The 23,108-nt window shown below is 41.6% G+C and overlaps 1 protein-coding gene across 5 annotated transcripts; it reads right to left on the bottom strand.

Moving 5' to 3' along the window:
• Nucleotides 1-3,158: 3,158 nt before the first annotated feature.
• CHEK1 (checkpoint kinase 1) lies at nucleotides 3,159-20,656 on the bottom strand. 5 transcript variants are annotated; one of them, XM_058194719.1, is made up of 13 exons: nucleotides 20,608-20,656; nucleotides 17,347-17,428; nucleotides 16,631-16,854; nucleotides 14,524-14,588; nucleotides 14,364-14,433; nucleotides 11,763-11,951; nucleotides 11,507-11,611; nucleotides 11,151-11,246; nucleotides 9,111-9,219; nucleotides 7,864-8,041; nucleotides 6,591-6,722; nucleotides 5,344-5,445; nucleotides 3,159-4,178 (listed from the first exon to the last, which is right to left on the bottom strand). In XM_058194719.1, exons 2-13 carry the CDS (start codon nucleotides 17,409-17,411, stop codon nucleotides 4,083-4,085), a joined length of 1,431 nt encoding a protein of 476 aa, XP_058050702.1. In that variant the 5' UTR covers nucleotides 17,412-17,428; nucleotides 20,608-20,656; the 3' UTR covers nucleotides 3,159-4,082. The 5 variants fall into 5 exon arrangements, with proteins under 5 accessions (XP_058050702.1, XP_058050700.1, XP_058050701.1 ...); XM_058194717.1 differs by having other exon boundaries at nucleotides 17,347-17,431; nucleotides 20,608-20,647; XM_058194718.1 differs by lacking the exon at nucleotides 20,608-20,656 and adding an exon at nucleotides 20,518-20,538 and having other exon boundaries at nucleotides 17,347-17,431.
• Nucleotides 20,657-23,108: the final 2,452 nt, after the last annotated feature.

The following is a 23,108-nucleotide window of genomic DNA, read 5'->3' as shown; positions in this document are numbered from 1 at the left end:
CTAACTTGCATTCCAGCTTAATCGTTGGTCAAGGCAGTCCAGAAATTAAGCGTTGGATGTTGATCTGTAAAATAGTTGACTCCTATCTGAACAGTCTATATTTAGACATGACCATTTCAACGCCTTTTGTAATAATTGGAATAGAGCCTGTGCAAATGTGAAAGAAGAAATTCAGAAGTCTTGATCAGATCAATCTGAATTCACAAGGTCAATTTTCTGAAAGTTGGCAGTTCAAATTGGAAGATACCCTGTATGGGATAGATTTTTATAAAGCTACTGTACAACCAAATTGAATTGTTTTGTTTATAGTAGCTCAAGATGACACCTCTGATTCTTTTCCTTTCTTTGATATACAAAAATAATTATATACATCACCACCTCTCTTTTTATGACCCTATAATCTCTTAATTATTAGGGGGACGCGGTGGCTCAGGGGCTAGGACATTGAGCTTGTCGATTGAAAGGTCGGCAGCTCAGCGGTTCGAATCCCTAGTACTGCCGTGTAACAGGGTGAGCTCCCGTTATTTGTCCCAGCTTCTGCCAACCTAGCAGTTTTGAAAGCACGTAAAAATGCAAGTAGGAAAAATAGGGACCACCTTTGATGGGAAGGTAACAGCGTTCCATGCGCCTTTGGCGTTGAGTCATGCCGGCCACATGACCACAGAGACGTCTTTGGACAGTGCTGGCTCTTCGGCTTTGAAACGGAGATGAGCACCGCCCCCTAGAGTTGGCAACGACTAGCACGTATGTGCGAGGGGAACCTTTACCTTTACCTTTAGGGGTGACTGGATGGAACTGAACATTTACTGGCTGGATGCCCTTCTGACACTACGTGGAATTTGGAGCAGATATTTTCCTTTGCACCTCAGGGGAAAAATATCAGCCGCTACTTAGGGCTGAACTCCCAACCTTCCAAATGGGAGTGTCTTCACCACTAGGCCACCAAACATATTGAAATAGGACCTATTTATACATTTCCAACCATTGTGTAATTGGAGTAATATGTATCTAGAAAGCCAAGACCAATCTAGTTATGAAGGAGGTATATAAGGGGCAGTGAAGCCCAAATTCAAAATTATTCTCAACCGCTAGAAACTTATTGGGTTACGTTGGCCAGTAACTCTCTCCCCACCCAGCTAATCTCACAAGGTGGTTCTTTTTAGACAAAAAACAGAAGTGCTACCTATTTCAAATTTCCAAAGATACGACATAAATCTAATGATCCAGTTTCTAAAAATATGCACAAGCTGTATGAGCTATAAAATATGTGTGCAGCTATAGAGTTTGTGCGTTTATTTCTACCAAATTTGTAGAGCCATGCTATCTTCTCAATGCATCATGCAGTTGTTCAGAAAATCTTCAGTACTATTGAAAAATATTTGACAAGATCACAAAAGGGAAGCACAAGTCATTTTTGAGATCCACTATATTTTGTGGCCCCGCATGGCATAGCTCATGTATTTTTGGTCACACTTGCTCCTGGGGAGGAAAGTTATGGCAAATCTATATAGCTTACTAAAAAGCAGAGACATCACCCTGTCAACAAAAATGTGTATAGTCAAGGCTCTGGTTTTCCCAATTGCAACATATGGCTGTGAAGTTGGACCATAAGGAAGACTGAGCGCCAACTAGTTGAGGCCTTTGAACCAGCGGTGAAATCTAAAAATTTTCCCTACCGGTTCTGTGGCCGTGGCTTAATTGGTGGGCGTGGCTTGGTGGTCAGATGACTGGCTGGGTGTGGCCAATAACAATAAATAATAAAAATAATTAACAAAGTATAAAAAACAATAAGAGGTACCAAAAACCAACTTCCACACTTTACACACACAACACAACTGACTCACACACAATGTAAAAGCAGCTGCACTTCACACTTCACAGCCACAAAAAGCTCAAAAACCAACTTTCATACTTTACACACACACACACAAAATGCCACATACAGCTTTCTGAGATTTTGTGTGTTTGTGTAGTTAGAGTGAAACACTATAGAAACACATCAAATCTCAGAAAGCTGCACAAATATTTTATTTTATTATTTTATTTTATATTATTGCGGACTTCAAATCCCAGAGTTCCTCAGTCAGCAAAGCCAGTTAGTTGATCACCGAGGAAATAGATTTGCTAAGCGATTGATTCTGTCTGGCTGAAAGTGAAACTGCTTTCGGGCTGGAAAAAGAGCCATGCGTTCATCAGTAATGAGGTAAGTGCCTTAGAATCTCTACTCTTACTTGTAGAAAACATGTTTTCTACAAGTAAGAGTACAAGTAAGGTTCTGCTGATGAGGAATTCAGGTGAGATCGCCAGAGACTTTAATTTTTTTTTTTAAAGTTTAAAGTCTCTGCTGATCTCAGCTGAGGGGTAGGATCCTCAAAGGCTTTTTTTTACTTTTAAAGGCCTGTTTCGGCTGAAGCAAAACTGGCTTTTAAAAGTAAAAAAACCCCCACCTCTGCAGATGGTGCGGCTCAGCAGAGGCAGGGGGGCGGGGCCAGGGATTTTTGCTACTGGTCCTCCAAACCAGCAGCCGCCATTGCTACCAGATCATGCGAGCCGGTCTGATCCGGGAGCATTTTTATTTTTATTTTTATTTGCATTTATATCCCGCCCTTCTCCGAAGACTCAGGGCAGCTTACACTATGTCAAGCAATAGTCTTCATCCATTTGTATATTATATACAAACTCAACTTATTGCCCCCAACAATCTGGGTCCTCATTTTACCTACCTTATAAAGGATGGAAGGCTGAGTCAACCTTGAGTTCACCCCTGCGTTGAACTATGGAGCTGGAGAAGACTCCTGCGAGTCCCTTGGACTGCAAGGTGATTAAACCAATCAGTCCTAGAGGAGATCAACCCTGACTGCTCTTTAGAAGGCCAGATCCTGAAGATGAAACTGAAATACTTTGGCCACCTAATGAGAAGGAAGGACTCACTGGAGAAGAGCCTAATGCTGGGAACAATTGAGGGCAAAAGAAGAAGGGGACGGCAGAGAATGAGGTGTCTGGATTGAGTCACTGAAGTAGTAGGCGTGAGCTTAAATGGACTCCAGAGGATGGTAGAGGACAGGAAGGCCAGGAGGAACGTTGTCCATGGGATTGCGATGGGTCATACACAACTTTGCAACTAACAACAAATATTTTCTGGCAATAAAATTGACAAATATTTTCATTCTATGCTTTATTTTCTTTTTAAAAAAATCACATTGTTGGAACATGGGTAAGCAAAACTGGTCAGCACCATGGTGAGAACAAAGGTTCATGTCCTTTGTCTCCATTCTTCTCTGCGTCCACAATGGTCCAATCAAGCAGCATTCAGACATCCGGTAACAAGAGCCTGAAACTCCTGGAACACCTAACAAATTATGAGTAACAAGATGCAGGAGAAACTGCTCATCTTATCCCATTCCTCCACTTTCCACATTTTTAGTGTTCAACAACACAGATGTTTTTATGGGAAGGAAGAAACATTTGGACATAGAAAAATATTTTAACAAATCACATTAATTACATTTGCAATGTTTTCTTTTCTTTTCTTTCAAAGCAAAAAATTCAAAAATGAATAACAGTAATGCGTCACTTTTTTTTTCCAGCAACACTTGACCAAAAAGTAATTTCAAGCTAAGCCAGGTATTCTGATATGGAGTTTGTGCTGCATTTTGAAAATTCAACAGCCCAGCTCCCAAGTATACAAAGCAAGTTGTCGCTTGCAGCTGGATTTCATTTAATTTCCTTCTGCTCTTTGCAAAACTTCAGTTTGTATTCTTGTGCAACACTTTGGAAAAAAGAAGAAAACATTGCCATTTAGAAAAGGTGGCGTGCCAAAACATTTGAATTATCTGTATAAAGTAGAATGCAAGCTAAAAGCCCACGAAATCTAAGACACTGGAAATTTTCATGACAGTTGCCCTACGAAAAATACATAATTATGTCCCATCACAATGTTAACGTCTCAACTGGTTACTGATCGTGTCAGAGCCAAGAGGAATGGGTGCTGAGTGTGTGAAATCAGGGTATGCTTTAGCATAAACTGTCCTATGGCTGCAAATACCGTAGCCAAATTCACTTGTTTTTCAACCATAAAGCGATCATGTCATTGGAAGCCATAACTTCTGTGGGCTGACGACATCATTTAGTTTCTCTTTGATCTTCAGGAAATGCCTTTTGAATTCCAAACCATCACCCTGTGTGGAAAATAAGAAAGGGCGGAAAAATGCTTAGCTTCGAAGTATTATTACAGTACAAAATACTGGATTCTGGCATAATTGGCAACAACTATCAACAAGTAATAAAAATATCAGCTAAAAAACTTTTTTAGAGATTAGAAATGAAAGGATTTCCACTTATGACTGTAACTTTGTTGCTGGCAATCCTTATGATTTATATTGATATATTGACCATCATTTGTGTTGTAAATGTTGTACCTTGATGAAGTATCTTTTCTTTTATGTACACTGAGAGCATATGCACCAAGATAAATTCCTTGTGTGTCCAATCACACTTGGCCAATAAAAAATTCTATTCTATTCTATTCTATTCTATTCTATTCTATTCTATTCTATTCTATTCTATTCTATTCTATTCTATGATCAGCTCAAATTCTTACTATGCAGGATGGTATAAATGTGCAGCTTTAATCATTTTAATAACTGTGGATTTGTAAGTCAAGTTTGATATGTAATACTATAGGATGCTCAGAGAATAGAATAGAATAGAATAGAATAGAATTCTTTATTGGCCAAGTGTGATTGGACACACAAGGAATTTGTCTTTGGTGCATATGCTCTCATGTACATAAAAAGAAAAGATAAAAAGAGTCCTGTAACCAAACTAGAATACAGGTAATCCTCAAATTATGACAATTGAGGACAAATTTCTCTGTTGTTAAGCGAAGTTGTTGTTAAGTTGAGTTCTGCCCAATTTTGCGACCTTTCTTGACATAGTTGTTAAGCAAATCTATGCAGTTAAGTGAATCATGCAGTCATTAAGTGAATTCAGCTTTCCCTCAGTGCCTTTGCTTGTCAGAAACCAGATGGTAAGGTCGCAATTTGCAATTGTGTAATCCCAGGAAGTTGCAGTCATCGTTAAATACATGCCGATTGGCCAAGCACCCAAATTTTGATCCCGCGACGGTGGGAACGCTGTGCTGATTCTAAGTGTGAGGACTGGATGTACATCAGTACCCTTGTAACTTTGAATGACCACTAAACAAACGGTTGTAACTCAAGGACTATCTGTTAGAAGGACCGCTATGATTATTATTCCTTGTTTTTGTAAACAAATCCATTTCGAGTGCAAACATTCCTTTCCTCTGCCTAGGCTTAGGCATATTGCTAAAATAGACTTTACCTTTGACAATCGGAAATCCACAAGAATTTTCTCATCCATTTCCACCAGGTTTGCTTTGAAAATTAGTTTGTTGTTTCTTCTGTCCATGGTGGATATGGTGACCTTTCATCAGAATGGAAGAAGTAAAGTTAATCTTCTGGTAGAACTGCGTTCTTGCTTTTCTTGATAGAAAACTCACAATATATAATAATTATTACAGTCACGGGTGCTGTTTATGGAAGCACACGGCAAGGCTTATCTTTTAGCTTTGGAAGCCATACTAGGCCGAAGGCTTCCGCGCTGCTATTTTCCCATGTGTGGGAAAATAGGAGGGGGGTTTTGGTAGAAGGGGCCATAGACATAATAACATTCTTCCTGCCGGTCAAGGTCAGGCCAAGACTGCATCTGGAGAAGGAGTGGCCGGAGTGATGTCTCAAGATGGGACGGTTGGCGATTGGAGCATGTGATCGGCAGAGGGGGTGGGGATTTTGGAGTTTGTCTTACTGAGGAAAACCCCGGATCCCCAGATTCGGATTTTATACAGTTGTGCCAGTTTACCTATGCTAGTAAAAGAACTTTGAAATATGTTTGCTTCGGAGTCTTTTCTGCAGGAGGGGGATTTGGTAGAAGGGGCCATTAGACATAATAACATTCTTCCTGCCGGTCAAGGTCAGGCCAAGACTGCATCTGGAGAAGGAGTGGCCGGAGTGATGTCTCAAGATGGGACGGTTGGCGATTGGAGCATGTGATCGGCAGAGGGGGTGGGGATTTTGGAGTTTGTCTTACTGAGGAAAACCCCGGATCCCCAGATTCGGATTTTATACAGTTGTGCCAGTTTACCTATGCTAGTAAAAGAACTTTGAAATATGTTTGCTTCGGAGTCTTTTCTGCAGGAGGGGGTTTTCTGGAACGCTGACATTATAAATGGATTTTTTCCCAAATGATATTTTGGAGTAAATAAGGAACTTCCCTGGCTACTAAGTAATCACGAATAAACAGCCTAAGAGAAATTAAAAAAGGATGGACACAGCTGGCTTTTATGCCTAAGGCAGGACTAGAACTCTCAGTCTCCTAGTTTCTATGCCAGCACCTTAATCACTACAGCAAACTGGCGCTCCAGTTTGTAATTATAATATGTAATGATATAATAATAATGTTAGCAATAGCTAAGAATTGCAACAAATACTATCCACGTGCAGTTCTAGCTCTATTACTTATTCCTTCACTTATTGAAGCAACATATATACTTCAAAGTTTTACTTTTATACCTGGTTTGTGCAACCTTTCTTCCAGAGGTAGCCCATCTTCTCACAAACCTCCTTTAAGATTTGGTAAGACTGGTCAGCATCCAATTTCAAAAAGAAACGTGTCATCCTCTTTACTAGACGTTGCCAGGGGTTCTAAAAGAGACAAGAAAATGTCAGAAATTGTAAACTGAGCAATTCAGCTGACTTCTCCGGAACCAATGTGATTTCCCAAAGTTAGATGTTAAGGTTTTCATCAAAACCATGAATTTATCCTTTAGTTTCGTTATGAAAAAAATAATTCTTAAGTCCAATTATTATTATTAAATGCCAAAGCAAAGGATAGGGTTTAAAGGGGAGAGGAAAACCCAATGTAGAGGTAGTCCTCGGCTTACGACCACAGCCGAGGTCAGAATTTCCATTGCTAAGCAAGGCAGTTAAGGGAGTTGGGCTTGATTTTTCTCCCCATGGTTGGGAAATTACAAATATTAAGTGAAGCATGCAGCCATTAAGCAAATTGGGCTTCATCCCATACTGACTTTGCTTGTTGGAAATTGGCTGGGAAGGATGCAATTGGCAATCACGCCTCCTTGGGATCCTGCAACCACTGTAAATGCATGCCAGTTGCCAAGTGCCTGAATTGTGACCGTGGAGCTGCTGCGATGGTTATTAAGTGCAAGGACTGGTCGGAAGTCACTCTTATCCAGTGCCTTTGTAAGTTCGAACAATCCCTAAATCAGTGGTTCTCAACCTTTATAGTGCTGCGATCCCTTTAATACAATTCCCCATGATGTGGCGACCCCAACCGTAAAATTATTTCCGTTTTGAATTTATCGCGCCTGAAGCCGCATTGGCTAGCGATCTGAACTGCTTGCGATTGCCTTGAGGACGGAGGCATTAAAGCGGAGACTCCTCCCCTATTAAGTTTATCGCGCCTGAAGCCAGATTAGGCTAGCGATTGGGAGTGATTGCAGCTGGCTTGAGAGGGAGACATCAGAGCAAAGATTTCTCTCTTTTTTAATTCATCGCGCCTGAAGCCGAATTCGGCTAGCGATTTGAAGAGCCTGCAGCTGGCTTGTGGAGTCAACCATTGGAGCGCGATTCTTCGACTCGCAAGTATACTTCCCATATTTCCGATGGTCTTAGGCGACCCCTGGCAAATCGTCATTCGACCCCCAACGGGGTCGCGACCCACAGGTTGAGAACCGCTGCCCTAAATGAATGGTTGTAAGTTGAAGAAGTTGAGATTGTAATTTAAGAACAAAGAGAAGCCAAGTGTTCCACCAGGCAGAGTTACCTGCGATGAACTTGGAGTGCCTAACAGCTGGCTGTTCAACAGCATTTGCTCAGGGCAGGCTGGTTGAGAGAAGCTAATCCCTTGCACCAATTTCTCGATACTGCCTGGGCTGCTGTCCCACAAGGAGAGCCCAGTTCTTGGTTCTGGCTGGGAATTGGAACAGATCTTTTTTTCCTCGCTGCCACAAAAAAGATAGTTGTCATCACAATGTTAGAGTGCATCCGTTTTTCTAGTATCTGCGCTATCTGCGCTGGACTGTATGAGCCATTATTTGGCACATGACTATTAAAGCTAATCCATACATACAACCTTGGTTTCCATTTTCCCCAACGAAATTCCAAATCACAGCATATTCCAGGTTACTCAAGTGAGATCCCTACTAACCAGTCAAAATATCCAGCCAGCACGGATGGACATCCCAAATGGACGATTAATTCAGACCAACCAAGCGTTCCCAGATCCAATTATTCAATTATCTTTGGACCTTTAGTTTGATAGAGAAGATAGGTAGAATGTTGTGATGATGCAAGTCCATCAGAACATGGAAAAACTGGTGGCCTTCCATTGATACACATCATATAGCTGTACCTAGTCTAGGACTATCAAGTTGATAAGTGGCATCTCTACAGGATTTTAGGCCAGCAATTTTCAAGCCAAACTAGAAGATTCTAGAGATTGAATTTTCCAAGCTGTACTCTAGAGTCGTGGTGGCACAGTGGTTAGAAAGCACTATTGCAGGCTAATTCTGCTGACTGCTGACTGCCAGCAGTTTGATTCTCACCAGCTCAAGGCTGACTCAACCTTCCATCCCTCCTTAGTTGGTAAAATGAGGACTCAGATTGTTGGGGGCAATATGCCGATTCTGTAAACCACTTAGAGAGGGCTGTAAAGCACGGTGAAGCGGTATATAAGTCTAAGTGCTATTGCTGTTGCTACTTCTGAGCTCTTATCCTGCCTAGAAGAATGTCCCAAATTTCATCTCATCAGCCATGGTTCTGTTGCCTGGATGTGTCTTAGGGAACTAATGAGAACAATTCACACCACAATCATTTAAAACAAACAGTGCTGTTTCTAGTGAAGTTAGATTACTAGACACTACACAAGAGGTCTTCAAACTTGGCAGCTTTAAGATTTGTGGACTTCACTGTGGAATTCTCCGGCCAGCATGTCTGAAATTGAAGTCCACAAGTCTTAAAGCTGCCAAGTTTGAAGACCTCTGCACTACACATACATAAGAGTGTCTTCACCTGTGTGCATCTTTTACGGGAGAGAAGTCCATATCTGATCGAATATGTTTAGAAAAACCTCCTGGTGAATCAGAAGATCCTCCAGAAGAGCCCCGGGAACGCTTTATGCCTACAAAGACAAACATGTCATGATTAGGATCTAAACAAAACAATTTACCATATTTTTTGGAGTATAAGATGCACTTTTTTCCCTCCTAAGAGGCTGAAAATTTAGGTGCGTCTTATACTCCGAATGTAGCTTTTTAAAGCTTTTTTTCAGCCCTAACAAGGCACTAGACAGTAAAGCGATCTGCTCCCTCCGACTCTCAGCTGTGCTTTAGAAGCTTTTTTTCAGTGAAGTGATCTTCCCTGCTTTGCCTGCTCCCTCGACTCTCAGCTGTGAAGCTTTTTTTCAGCCCTGACGAGGCGCTAGCGAGTGAAGCGATCTCTGCTGTTCGCCTGCTTTTCTCATCGCTTCTCTCTCCAAAGATCAGTTGTGCTTTAGAAGCTGTTTTTTTTATCCCCAAGCAGGAGATAAAAACCAGCAAACTAATGTACTGACCAGACTAAGGACAGTAGCCAGATGAATCCCTGGTAGGCAGATTACTTTTTCCTATTTTCCTCCCTAAAAACTAAGCTGCGTCTTATGCTCCAGTGTGTCTTATACTCCGAAAAATGCGATAAGTACAATTAAGTGTTTCGAGGCCAGGCTATGGCCTGCAGCTCTCTAGGGCTGTTGACCAGCTTATATTCAATCAACCCATCTTTATTGTGGTCACAGACCAGCATATATTATATTTCTCTCTGAAGGATCAGAAAAAATAAATCAACGTAGGCTTACTAAATGTAAAATTCCCTGAATGAAAGTGAGACAGGTTTCCTATCATCTGAATTTTTCTTTGGCCAATTCTCCCTTTCTGTTGCTAAAGATAATAAAACAGGGCTAGATTATTCCTTCATGCCATCACTCTGCTGAACACTTAATTCCTGAGTTCTATCTAATGTATATTATCCCACACAGTGTGGCTGTAGCATTATAATTTATCCTTTTTATTATCTTCTTTACTTCTCCCTTTTATTGGTATTACTGCTATTATTATTCTCTCTATTGCTTTGCAAGTACACTAAGCGCTTCTGTATTGGAGACAAATTTCTTCTCTATCTAATCACCCTTGGCTAAATAAAATGTTCAATTTAATTCAAAAGATAAATAATAAGATGATCAAGACCTACTTTACATAGCTTGGTGTCATTCAGATCAGGGATCTCCAACCTTGGCAACTTTAAGACTTGTGGACTTCAACTCCCAGAGTTCCTCAGCCAACAAACCAAAGCTGGCTGAGGAATTCTGGGAGTTGAAGTCCACAAGTCTTAAAATTGCCAAGGTTGGAGACCCCTGATTCAGATGGTACAAACCACTCATGGGGATGGGGGGGTGGGATTACAAGTATACACCAAACATCAATGTAGGACTTTCCAAATGGTGCTGAACTATATACATCCGGCAGCCTTAGCCGAGGGATAAGGGATGCTGGGAGGTGTAGTTTTAGATGAAAGTTTCACATTTCTACTTTATGCCTGTGACTATTTCAAGCAAGCCAAATATGGGTGCCTACTAAGAATCTAAGAATCTGAGTCTTGGTTACCATCCTGAGAAAAAAATGACAATGAAAACAGTGAAAGAGAAAGCTTATCGATAACTATTACTCCTAGTTCATTGGTGGTTGAACAAAACTGTTTGAAGCATGACTTGCTCCTTCTGTGGGATCCATAACAATATTAAACTCCGAAAAGTCCACAACTCTTAAGGTTTAAAAAAGGGATGTCACTCTAAGAGGCATGTAAAATACCCCCAGAAAGGTGCTTTTTCAGAAAGCAACTGGACTTGTTTTTTCCTTGCAGATGTTTCGCTTCTCATTCAAGAAGCTTCTTCAGTTCAGAACTGAAGGAAAAACAGTCTTCAAGGAAAAACAAAGTCCAGTTGTGCCTCTGGAAAATGCACCTTTGGGACAACCATGACCTGGATGAACGAGAATCTCCATAGACAAAAAACACACTCACTTTTCCTTAAAGGTTTTGTATACCATCTGTCTTTGTTAATGTCTGCAATCGTAAGCCTGGATGAGGGGTTTTCATTTAAGAGTTTGAGAAGCAAGGCTGCAAAAAAAGAAAAAAAAATGCAAAGAATTAAATGACCCAAAAGCAACTTCGATTAACATACTCTATTGCGAAACATCTTCAAACAAAACTTTTTAACATTGGATTTGCAATTGTTCGTTGGATGATGAATCTGGGTCCGTAAAAAATAAACCCATATTCCTCCTGGGTTTCTCCATAGAACATTACAGATCAAGAGAGGGAAAAGTCATACATAATCTCCCGGTCTAGAAACAGGATTATTCAATCTGCTGAAGTACCGAGGGGTAATGAATCAATCTTCTTCCATGGGGAAAGGTAAGTCTTCCTTTCTTTCCAATCACAATATTCTTGGCAAGTATCGGCAGGCTGGTCCCAGGGCAATTCTGCCGGAAAGAAAACTAAGTTTTAGAGCCAAATTTAACAAAAACACGGAAGATTCCTAATTAATCCATATTCCCAATAAATAGGCGTCTGCCCTTCATTTTATAAGAATTCCTATTAGGAAAAAGGAATTCGATTGTAGGTAGCTCTTACCTCCTGCTAACATCGCAGTCAGCACTATTCCACATGACCAAACATCAACAGGCTCAGCGTGAAATTCTTTCTTTTTCAGGACTTCTGGGGCCAGGTATGGAAGCGTGCCACATATCTTGTTCAGCAGTCGCTCACAGCCATTATATTTAAATACGGTAGCGAGCCCAAAGTCTGAGATCTTGAGGTTGTCTGAGCAAAGCACAAAGGACACCGCATCAGCCTTCACATTGGATTAATTCAAATGAAATCACCAGAAAAGCACTCAAGTTAACCCAGAAAGCCTGAGGACACAGATAAACCTCCAGCTGGCCTTAACGACTAGCTACAAGAATGCAAATGACCAGCTGTCTGCAATGAGTACAAATCTTTCCATTCCCCACCATCCAGTCAGAGCTGAAGAAGCTTCTTGAATGGTCTTCAAAGAAAAAACAAAAAAGTCCAGTTGCCTCCTGAAAAAGCACTTTTGGGTCAACCATGGCCTGGATGACTGAGAATCTCTACAGACTTTTAGCTATACAATTTGGGATGAACACCCTTTGAATGGTGCGAAAGTAGGAATGGATTTCTAGAGGAAAAATTTCAGACTACAGGAACCAGGAGCGTCACTCAGGTGACTCTGAGGACACAGATAAATCTCCAAGTGGTCTCAATGACTCTCTAAAAGAATGCAAATGACCAGCTGTCTGCAAGGAGTATAAATCCTTCCATTCCCCACCATCCAGTCAGAGTTGAAGAAGCTTCTTGGATGAGAAGCAAAACGTCCTCCAGGAAAAACAAAATCCAGTTGCCTCTTGAAAAAAGCACCTTTGGAACAACCATGACCTGGATGACTGAGAATCTCCATAGACTTTTAACTCAGAAAAATATCCAGGAGGCTGAAGAAGAGGCAAAGAAATCTCCAGGTAAAGAACAGAGGTCCCATTTCCAGCATTTCGCTCATGACCTTAATGAATAGATTGGGAAGGGAGGAGGAGAGTATAGAAACTACAGGTAGTCGTTGACTTACAACAGTTCGTTTAGTGACCGTCCAAAGTTAGAACGGCATTGAAAAAACTGACTAATGCCATTTTTCACACGTATGGCCATTGCGGCATCCCCCTGGTCACGTGATCAAAATTCAGGTGTTTGGCAACAGGTTCATACTTATGACAGTTGCAATGTCCCGGGGTCCCCTTTTGCGACCTTCTGACAAGCAATGGGGAAGCCAGATTCACTTAACAACCGTGTTACTGATTTAGCTGCAGTGATTCACCTAACACCTGTGGCAAGCAAGGTCACAAAATGGGGCAAAGCTCACTTAACGAATGTCTCACTTAGCAACAGAAATGTTGGCCTCAATTGCGGTCGTAAGTCGAGGACTATCTGTGCACCCTTGTCATTTTCGGGGAACCGCCCCCCCCGGACTAAGTAGCTCTGCAGCAGGCAGTCTCTGCAATCTACATCCATCAGTGATATGAGTTGGCAACCTGCTAACTGCCCCTATCCTCATTGCAAAAGGAGTTCTGCAGAAACTTAGCCGATCACTCTGTTTCTCCATGTAATCAACTTTTTCTTTGATTCAGACATAAATTGGTTGAGTGAAAGATTACAGTTTTTTTTAGTGTGATTGACAAAATACGGAGAGTGTCTCTCTTAATAATTGTGGGATTCCTTATGATTTATATTGATATATTGACCATCAATGGTGTTGTAAATGTTGTACCTTGATGAACATATCTTTTCTTTTATGTACACTGAGAGCATATGCACCAAGACAAATTCCTTGTGTGTCTAATCACACTTGGCCAATAAAATTCTATTCTATTCTATTCTATTCTATTCTATTCTATTCTATTCTATTCTATTCTATTCTATTCTATTCTATTGGGCGAGTGGTAGCCGAAAAGCAGAAATTTGGAGTAGTCTATCTGAAGACTGAAATGAATCCTCTGTTTTCTGGGGTCAAACTTTCCCCCTCTCCCCCGTTCCCCTATAACCCTAAGGTTTTAGGGTAACATAACATAACGTAACGTAACATAACATAACATAACAACGTAACATAACAATATAACATAACATAACATAACATAACGTAACATATTAACATAACATTAACATTAACATAACATAACGTAACATATCATAACATCACATCACATCACATCACATCACGTAACAACAGACTTGGAAGGGACCTTGGAGGTCTTCTAGTCCAACCCCCTGCCCTGGCAGGAAACCCTACACCATTTCAGACAAATGGCTATCCAACAAATTTCCAGTGTTGGAACATTCACAACTTCTGGAGGCAAGTTGTTCCACTTATTGATTGTTCTAACTGTCAGGAAATTTCTCCTTAGTTCTAAATTGCTTCTCTCCTTGATTAGTTTCCACCCATTGATTCTTGTTCTACCCTCAGGTGCTTTGGAGAATAGCTTGACTTCCTCTTCTTTGTGGCAGCCCCTGAGATATTGAAACACTGCTATCATGTCTCCTCTAGTCCTTCTTTTCATTAAACTAGACATACCGAGTTCCTGCAACCGTTCTTCATACGTTTTAGCCTCCAGTCCCCTAATTATCTTTGTTGCTCTTCTCTGCACTCTGTACAAAAGAAAAATCATGTACCTCTTGCATCAAGTAGCAGATTCTCTGGCTTTATATCCCGATGTGTCACTCCTATGCTATGGAGGTAGACCTTATTTAAAAAAAAAAGTAATTCTATTAATTCTTTTTGCCCACATCAACTTCAAATTAGAATGTGGAAGCGATCAATGAAAAGACTCACCACGCCAGCAATTAGCTGGTGGAAAAATCTCTGTGCTTCTGATTCTGGCATGCCGATATCAGGCTCTAGGGGGAAAAAAAACACCATATTATTGTTATGCATATGCTAAAATAATCTACATCATCAATAACTTCTTTTCCCCACTAGAATCCTGCATTTTAAGACAGTGCGGCTGGAGACGCTAATGCCAATAAAGGGATTAAGTTTTAGAAAAGGATATTTCATTCTGCAACTTGACTAATTTTTATTTATTAATTCGCCACTCATATCGTGTCGAAGCAACTCTGGGTGGCTTACAGCATATAGACATTAAAATTAACAACCAATAGGCCTAACCCAATAAAATGACCAATACCATCAATGTAAAATCATGATCAGAAGATGGGGAGAAAGGGAGGATTAAGCTCTTAATTAACCATCTAATTTGGAATCTTTTCAACTGATATTAGTTTATTTTAAGGCTGGCTTGTTATAAATGCATTTAAATAACCCTGAAAGAATAAGACAACCAGAGTTGCATTTAAACCATGTCCTAATTGGAGAGGCAGTTTTATATCTCAAGTCTGTTAAATTCTTCTCTATTTCCATTTTAAATTGAATCCAAGCATAAAATTTCCCCCTCCTTCCCTCCCCTCCCCTCCCCCCTCCCTTCACAACCCCCGACTTCCCGGAACGAGCACAAGGTATAGTTAAAAATAAAACAAACATATGCTAAAAAATTTTCGTCCCAACTTAATTATACTCCTACAATTCTCATCAGTTCCTAACTTCCCCCGAAAACAATCAAGAATAATACATCCTAATCATTCAAAAGCAGTCTGATAACTCTTAGTTTGATATCTACTTTGAATATAGCCAATCCATTTTTTCCATTCCTTTAAGTATCTTTCTTGCATATTGTCTTTCAAAAAGGCTGATATTTTCGCCATCTCAGCCAAATTGGCAACTTTCAATATCCATTCTTCTATTGTAGGGTACTTCTTTTTTCTTCCAATACTGTCCTATTAGTGATCTTGCTGCTGTTATTAGATTTAAAATCAATTTAGTCTCAATTACTGTACAGTCCGTAATAATTCCCAACAGGAAAAATTGCGGCAGGAACTTTATCTTCTTTTTCAAAACATTTTGTAAAATCCACCAAATTTTTATCCAAAAGGCCTTTATGTCCTTACAAGTCCACCAAATATGAAAATATGTAGCGTCATCACAATTACATCTCCAACATTGCATATCTGGGTACATACACGATAATTTCTTAGGATCTAGATGCCATCTATAAAACATTTTATAGAAATTTTCCCTCAAATTCTGTGCCTGCGTGAATTTAACATTTCTAACCCAATTTTTTCCCCAAGTTTCCAATAATATTGGCTCCTGAAAATTTTGTGCCCACTTTATCATACAGTCCTTTACCAAGTTTTCTATAAAACTTTTTGAATAAAAAAAAAATTGAATCCAAGCATAAATTATATGCTTGAGTCCTTCGGGAGAAGGGCGGTATACAAATTAAAATATTATTATTATTATTATTATTATTATTATTATTATTATTATTATTATTATTATTATTATTATTATTATATAAAATAAGCAAATTTAAAGAGACCATCTAACTCCACTGCCAGTGGCGATGCCTCTGCGGGCAGAGAAGGCTTGATTTCAGAATGCCGGCTTGTAAGTAGCTGTTTTTTTAAAAAAAACAAGATTCATACACTGTGCTCAGCTACAATGAAAATTTGTTTGGTTTAGTTTTGGTGTTATTGAATTCAGCCAATCATGGTTTATACAGCGAACAAACCACGATGGAGCATATAAACTGGGTCGTATAAATTGTCCCATGGAGACAATTAGACAATTTAGCCTGGAGAGCACTTGCCTATAAAGTCTCCAAGAGTCGGACATGACTGAATGGATAAAACAATAATAAATTATACACTGGGAAAAATGGGAAATAGATTCCAACAGAACTAAAATAATCCAACTAGTTTGAGTTGCCTTTCTTGTAGCTACATAGGAATTCCCACAAGGTTCCTTCGTAGTAAAATAACACTGTTATCCCCAGATTGTACCAAAGTCATTGTGTGGCACCCTACAAATTCTCCCATACCTATTCGGTCAAAAAGCTCGCCCCCACTGCAGTATTCAAGGAAGAGGTACTGAATAGTGCCTTCTCGACGATGCCCGAAGAATTTCACAATGTTCTCATGATTCAACATTTTGTTGATACAGATCTCCTTCCTGATCTGATCCGGACATTCAGCGGCACATTTTATGTCCACCATTTTCACTGCAACCGCTTCCTCGGTGCGCCTATTCACAGCTAGTTGAACTCTGAAGAGGAAATCAAAAACAGGGTTGCAAACAGCAATAGCGCTTGGACTTATATACCGCTTCACAGTACTTTATACAGCCCTCTCTAAGCAGTTTACAGAGTCAGCATACGGCCCCCAATAATCTGGGTCCTCATTTTACCCACCTAGGAAGGATGGAAGGCTGAGTCAACCTTGAGCCTGGTGAGATTTGAACTGCCAAACTGCAGGCAGCCAGCAGAAGTAGCCTGCAGTACTGCACTCTAACCACTGCGCCACCGAGGCTCACTCAAATAAATTTTCTATCCTGGAAATTAAGATCAATATAACTTTGCCCACCATCCACTTTTCTTCTATGGAAAACAGGAAACAGCACCACCACCCTTAACTTAAAAGAGCATGATTTTCCCCATCCTGTAATTCTTCAATATCATGGATTACAGTTTGCATCTCATCCTTGTTCTACAGGCTTTATCTGAACTCAATATTTTATGCATTCATGTAAGCAACTTACTCTCCATAAGCCCCTTCACCAAGAGTCTGCACTAAATCCCAGTCTTCCACAAACGGCACTGCCATTTTCACAACCTGCACATCTGCTACAAATATTTGAAAATAAAAAGAAATTTATTTATTCAGCAGACATATATAACTGCCCATCTCACAAACATATGACTATGGGCAGTGTACAACATAACAACAGTTAAAAACTCCATATAAATAAAGTAAACATACAACGCCAAGAATTACAAAATAGGGCTGCCAGGTACTCATTAATCATATATATATATTTATTTACTTACTTATTCCTGTACATGAGCTGAAGAAACAAAAGTGTGTGTGTATACACACACATACGTATTTCTTTTGTTTGTTCAGTTCATTTACTAATATATATGTTGCATTTTTCATTCCATTTACTTGTTCGTTTTATTTACTAATAAACAGGAATAAGTAAGTAAATAAGCCCAGGAGGGTGAATCTAAGATATACCTGCTCATGTGAATTTTGAAACTTGAGTAACAGTAAACTAGTTGCAAAAAAACTCTAACAAAATATATTAGTCTATTGCTAGTAAGAATTCATCCTACTTCGGTCTGTGATATTTCCATCCAGAGACGAGGTTAACAGTTTTCCTTATTTTCCCAGCCAACTTGTTTGGCTTTTTTTATGCTGTCTGAGCAGAAAATTCAGTGCCTTTACCTATACATGTTTTGCATATGACCCAGAATAGGTTTCTCAACCTTATCCACTTTATATTGTGTGGACTTCGGCTCCCAGAATTCCCCAGCTAGCATAAAGAATTCCGGGAGATGAAGTCCATGCATCTTAAGATGCTAAAGTTGAGAAATCCCATCCTAGGACTTACCAGTGACTTGCATGAGAAAAAAAAAAACATGCGAGGAGAAAGGCTTGAGGCACAAGCTACTCCTTCCAAAATAAAAAGAAATTGAATCTGTGGCTCAGAATTCATTACTGATGCAACCTACACACAGAAACACATTTGTACACCTTGCGAGAAGCAATGCAACTTTTTTTTATGATGTCTGAGCAGAAAATTCAGTGCCTTTACCTATACATGTTTTGCCTATGACCCAGAATAGGTTTCTCAACCTTACACTATGTCAGGCAATAGTCTTCATCCATTTGTATACTATATACAAAGTCAACTTATTGCCCCCCAACAATCTGGGTCCTCATTTTACCTACCTTATAAAGGATGGAAGGCTGAGTCAACCTTGGGCCTGGTGGGACTTGAACCTGCAATATTGCAGGCAGTTGCTGTTAATAACAGGCTGCATTAGCCTGTTGAGCCACCAGAGACCTGAAGACAGACTGATGAAGGAAGGTTATTTTCATCCATCTTTTGTGATACCTAGAATCCTCTTTCCTATAAGCCAGTGGTCACCAACCTTTCGGACCTCAAGGACCACTAATATGATCTGCCTAATGACTGACTGGGTGGGCGTGGCTAAGTGGTCATGTGACTGGGTGGGCATGGCCAACTCGATGCCATTCATGTTAAGGGGCGCCTTGCCAATCTCTATTTCCCCCTCCCTTCCCAGCCACTCCTCATCTGCCTGCTCGGGTTCCTTAGGGCCCCAAAAGGTAGCAGTTGTTGGAGCTAAGCAGCCACCATGACAAAGAGTCCATAGTTTGAGCACCCCTGATTTAGTTCAATATAAAAAAATGCAGATAATTTTTCTGCGGACCACCAAAATTTTCTTGCGGACCATCAGTGGTCCACGGACCACCAGTTGCTGACCACTGCTATAAGCTACAGAAACATAGAAACTACACTCCACGACAGTTGTTCTCCCAGCTTAGCAACTCACATTGTGTCGACTGCAACTCCCAGAATTCTCCAGGCAACACAGCCATGGGAAACTCTGGGAGTTGAAAAGTCCACATGTATCGAAGTTACCTTTGGTAACTGTAAAGTTACTAAACTGTAAAACTTGTTTGGTAACAAGGACCCACCCGGGTGGCCAACCTTGGCTCAAACCAAGGCTATAAAATCCAACCAAACCCCAAAGCACCATCCATGCACAAAGGTGCGATGGACAGCAGACTCGGGGTGCCCTAAGGATCAGTCTTGGGGTGGGGCGGGATCAGGGGTAAAATCCAGCAGGTTCTGACAGGTTCTGGAGAACCGGTAGCGGAAATTTTGAGCAGTTCGGAGAACCGGTAGTGGAAATTTTGAGCAGTTCGGCGAACCGGTAGCGGAAATTTTCAGTGTTTTGGAGAACCGGCAAATACCACCTCTGGCTGGCCCCAGAGTGGGGTGGGAATGGAAAATTTGCAATATCCTTCCCCCAGGAGTGGGAAGGGAAGGGAGAATTTGCAATATCCTTCCCCCCAGGAGTGGGAAAGGAATGGGGATTTTGCAGTATCCTTCCCCCTGGAGTGAGGTGGGAATGGAGATTTTGCAGTATCCTTCCCCTGCCACGCCCACCAAGCCACGCCCACAGAACCGGTAGTTTTAAAAAAAATTGGATTTCACCACCCGGTGGGGCGGGTTTCTCCTAAAGCAGGGGGGTCTCCAATCTTGGCCACTTTTAAGACGGGTGGACTTCAACTCCCAGAATCCTTCCCCCTGGAGTGAGGTGGGAATGGAGATTTTGCAGTATCCTTCCCCTGCCACGCCCACCAAGCCATGCCCACAGAACCAGTAGTTTAAAAAAAAAATTGGATTTCACCACCGGGTGGGGTGGGTTTCTCCTAAAGCAGGGGGGTCTCCAATCTTGGCCACTTTTAAGACAGGTGGACTTCAAGTCCCAGAATTCCTCAGCTGGCTGGCTGAGGAATTCTGGGAGTTGAAGTCCACCCGTCTTAAAAGTGGCCAAGATTGGAGACCCCCTGCCCTAAAGGAAGAGCAACCCACTTGCTCAGCGCGTAGACAATACTTGGGGGGGGGGGCGGAGAGAGGGAGGGGGAGGGGGGAGAGGGAGAGAGAGAGAGGGAGAGAGAGAGAGAGAGAGAGAGCAGCTGAAAACGGGAGGGGGGCTACAATAACGGAGCTACCTTCCCTAACCCGGCGCCCACCCCCCCACCTTTGCTTTGCAATTGCTGCGGGAAAACCCAGCGGCAGTCCAGGCGCCGGCCGCAAGCCCAAGCAGTGCGGGAGGGGGCCAAGTCCAGCCTGCCCGTCTAGAGCCCCTCCCGGGACAAGCCCCCCCCCCACCCCTCTTCCCAGCCTCTCCCTCCCTTCCTCCTTCCCGCTGGCTGGGCTGCAGGGATAGTTCGAGTCCCGGCTGCGTCCCAGCTCGCTCACCCGCCTCCACTTCCGAAATCGCCGCTTCCCGCCAAAGCGCGTCGCAAGCCGGGCGCCCAGCCAGAGGCGAGGAGAGGCGGAGGATTCTGCCGACGGCTCCGCCCCTGGCCCCGGACTCAGCCTCCTTGCTCCAGCCGGCGAGGGAGGGAGGGAGGGAGGGAAGGAGGCGCCAAGGGCTGCCTTGGCTTCGGGCTGCGGGGGGTCTATATCAGGGGTCTCCAACCTTGGCAACTTGAAGCCGGACGGGGAGGGACTTCAACTCCCAGGATTATTTAAAATAAATAAAAAAATACCGTATAGCTTTGTTAGATAGGGTTACAATTTAAAGGTAGACGATTAAATCGGTATAGAAAATAGAGAATGGTAACCTATAAAATTGTAAAGTCTGTAAATAGGAGCGATACCTGATACTGGAATGCTGTAAGGCAGGGGTCTCCAACCTGGGTCCCTTTAAGACTTGTGGACTTCAACTCCCAGAGTCCCTCAGCCAGCAAAGCTCTCTGGGAGTTGAAGTCCACAAGTCTTAAAGGGACCCAGGTTGGAGACCCCTGCTGTAAGGAGTGGAGGTGGCATGTTAAGGTTGAAATATGTTTTAATAAAAAATTGATTTTACAAAATAATATAAAATAAATAAGATTTTTTTTTAAAAAAAATTGCCATTCCCTTTTCACCCTGTGCTTCCTTTTGCACCCTTTCTCGAACGATTTGATTCCGCCATTTCTTTGAGACTAGAGTATAACTCTTGTTCTGCAGTGAGTTGGCCGAGAGGAATTGTCATATAGACCAGGGGTCTCCAACCTTGGCAACTTTAAGCCTGGTGGACTTCAAATCCCAGAAGGGAATTCTGGGAGTTGAAGTCCGCCAGGCTTAAAGCTCTGCTGGTTGAGGAATTCTAGGAGTTGAAGTCCGCCAGCCTTAAAGCTCTGCTGGCTGGGGAATTCTGGGAGTGGAAGTCCGCCAGGCTTAAAGCTCTGCTGGCTGGGGAATTCTGGGAGTGGAAGTCCGCCAGGCTTAAAGCTCTGCTGGCTGGGGAATTCTGGGAGTGGAAGTCCGCCAGGCTTATTTATATATGTATAAATCTGAAGGTTGAAATATGTTTTAATAAAAATTGATTTTACAAAAATATAAAATAAATAAGATTTTTTTTCTTTCATCAGGAATATCTTGAATCACACTGTACAAAACCAAATGGTCAGTTATGGACCAAAAATGTCTATTTATATCACTGGAGTATGGACAAAAATATACGTTAAAAGAACAAGTTGGGAGAACTAATTCAATTGCTGTCTCCTCTTGAGTTATAAATTGTATTCATTTATTTGATTATTTATATATGTATAAATCTGAAGGTGAAATCCAAAAGTCTTAAAGGGACCCAGGTTGGAGACCCCTGCTGTAAGGAGTGGAGGTGGCATGTTAAGGTTGAAATATGTTTTAATAAAAATTGATTTTAAGTGGAAGTCCGCCAGGCTTATTTATATATGTATAAATCTGGAAGGTGAAATCCAAAAGTCTTAAAGTTGCCAAGTTTGGACACCCCTGCTTTAAGCCTTCTCAAGAGAGAATGTCTCTTTGGGAGCTGGAAAATTCCCTGTACTAATCGGAGCAGGACACCTTGGAGCACCCAAGAGTGACTTCTCAGGCAATGTGCACCATCCGAGTCTCCAAATCTCAAGATTGCTGCTTGTTAGGTTTTGGGGTGCCCTAAGATATCAGAATGGGATGTGGTGGTTCAGGGGCTAAGACAGCTGAGCTTGTCAATTGAAAGGTCGGCAGCTCAGCGGTTCGAATCCCTAGTGCTGCCATGTAGTGGGGTGAGCTCCCGTTACTTGTCCCAGCTTCTGCCAACCTAGCAGTTCAAAAAGACGTACAAAAATGCAAGTAGAAAAATAGGGACCACCTTGGTGGGAAGGTAACAGCATTCCATGTGCCTTTGGCATTGAGTCATGCCAGCCACATGACCACAGAGACGTCTTTGGACAGCGCTGGCTCTTCAGCTTTGAAATGGAGATGAGCACCGCCCCCTAGAGTCGGGAACGACTAGCACATACCTGCCAGGGGAACCTTTGTCTTTTAAGGCATCAGATCAGGTATCTGAGGACAACCTGTTTGGTTTTAAGGTACCTGGAATAAATGTTCCGCTTTTGAATCTAGTTTAATTTCTTTAAAAAGTTGGGGCCGAGGGATTTTTTCCCCAGGCTTTCATCATATTTCCCATTATCTGGATTGGAAACTCCAGAACAAGACAGGTAAGAAAGCAGGTAAAGAAGGCAGAGGTGATCATTCCGAGATGTATTTCGCTTGCCCCAAAGATAGAAAGGCCTGGTGCAAATTGTCCCGAACTGCAAAGAATATTTTACGTGCAAAACCAAGGTGTGTGTAGCTTGGGCTTGTCAGTATAAGTGCTTAAGAAATTATTTTCACAAGCTATCAGGAAACGTTTCTGGAGGCTTATATAAACTCTTCAGACCTCTATTTATTTATTTATTTGTTTGTTTAAA

Source organism: Ahaetulla prasina, chromosome 9, assembly GCF_028640845.1.
Source record: "Ahaetulla prasina isolate Xishuangbanna chromosome 9, ASM2864084v1, whole genome shotgun sequence".
NCBI classification, from domain to species: Eukaryota; Metazoa; Chordata; class Lepidosauria; order Squamata; family Colubridae; genus Ahaetulla; species Ahaetulla prasina.
Note: the sequence above shows the minus strand (reverse complement) of the source record. Positions and strands in the feature narration are given on the sequence as shown.

Coding starts and splice junctions, on each gene's coding strand:
- CHEK1 (XM_058194719.1), bottom strand. CDS start 17,411: ATGGCAGTGCCGTTTGTGGAAGACTGGGATTTAGTGCAGACTCTTGGT. Junction 11,952..14,363: donor TCTGCTACTTGATGCAAGAG/GTACATGATTTT, acceptor TGCTTTGCTCAG/ACAACCTCAAGATCTCAGAC. Junction 4,179..5,343: donor TGGATTTCCGATTGTCAAAG/GTAAAGTCTATT, acceptor TTTTCCACACAG/GGTGATGGTTTGGAATTCAA.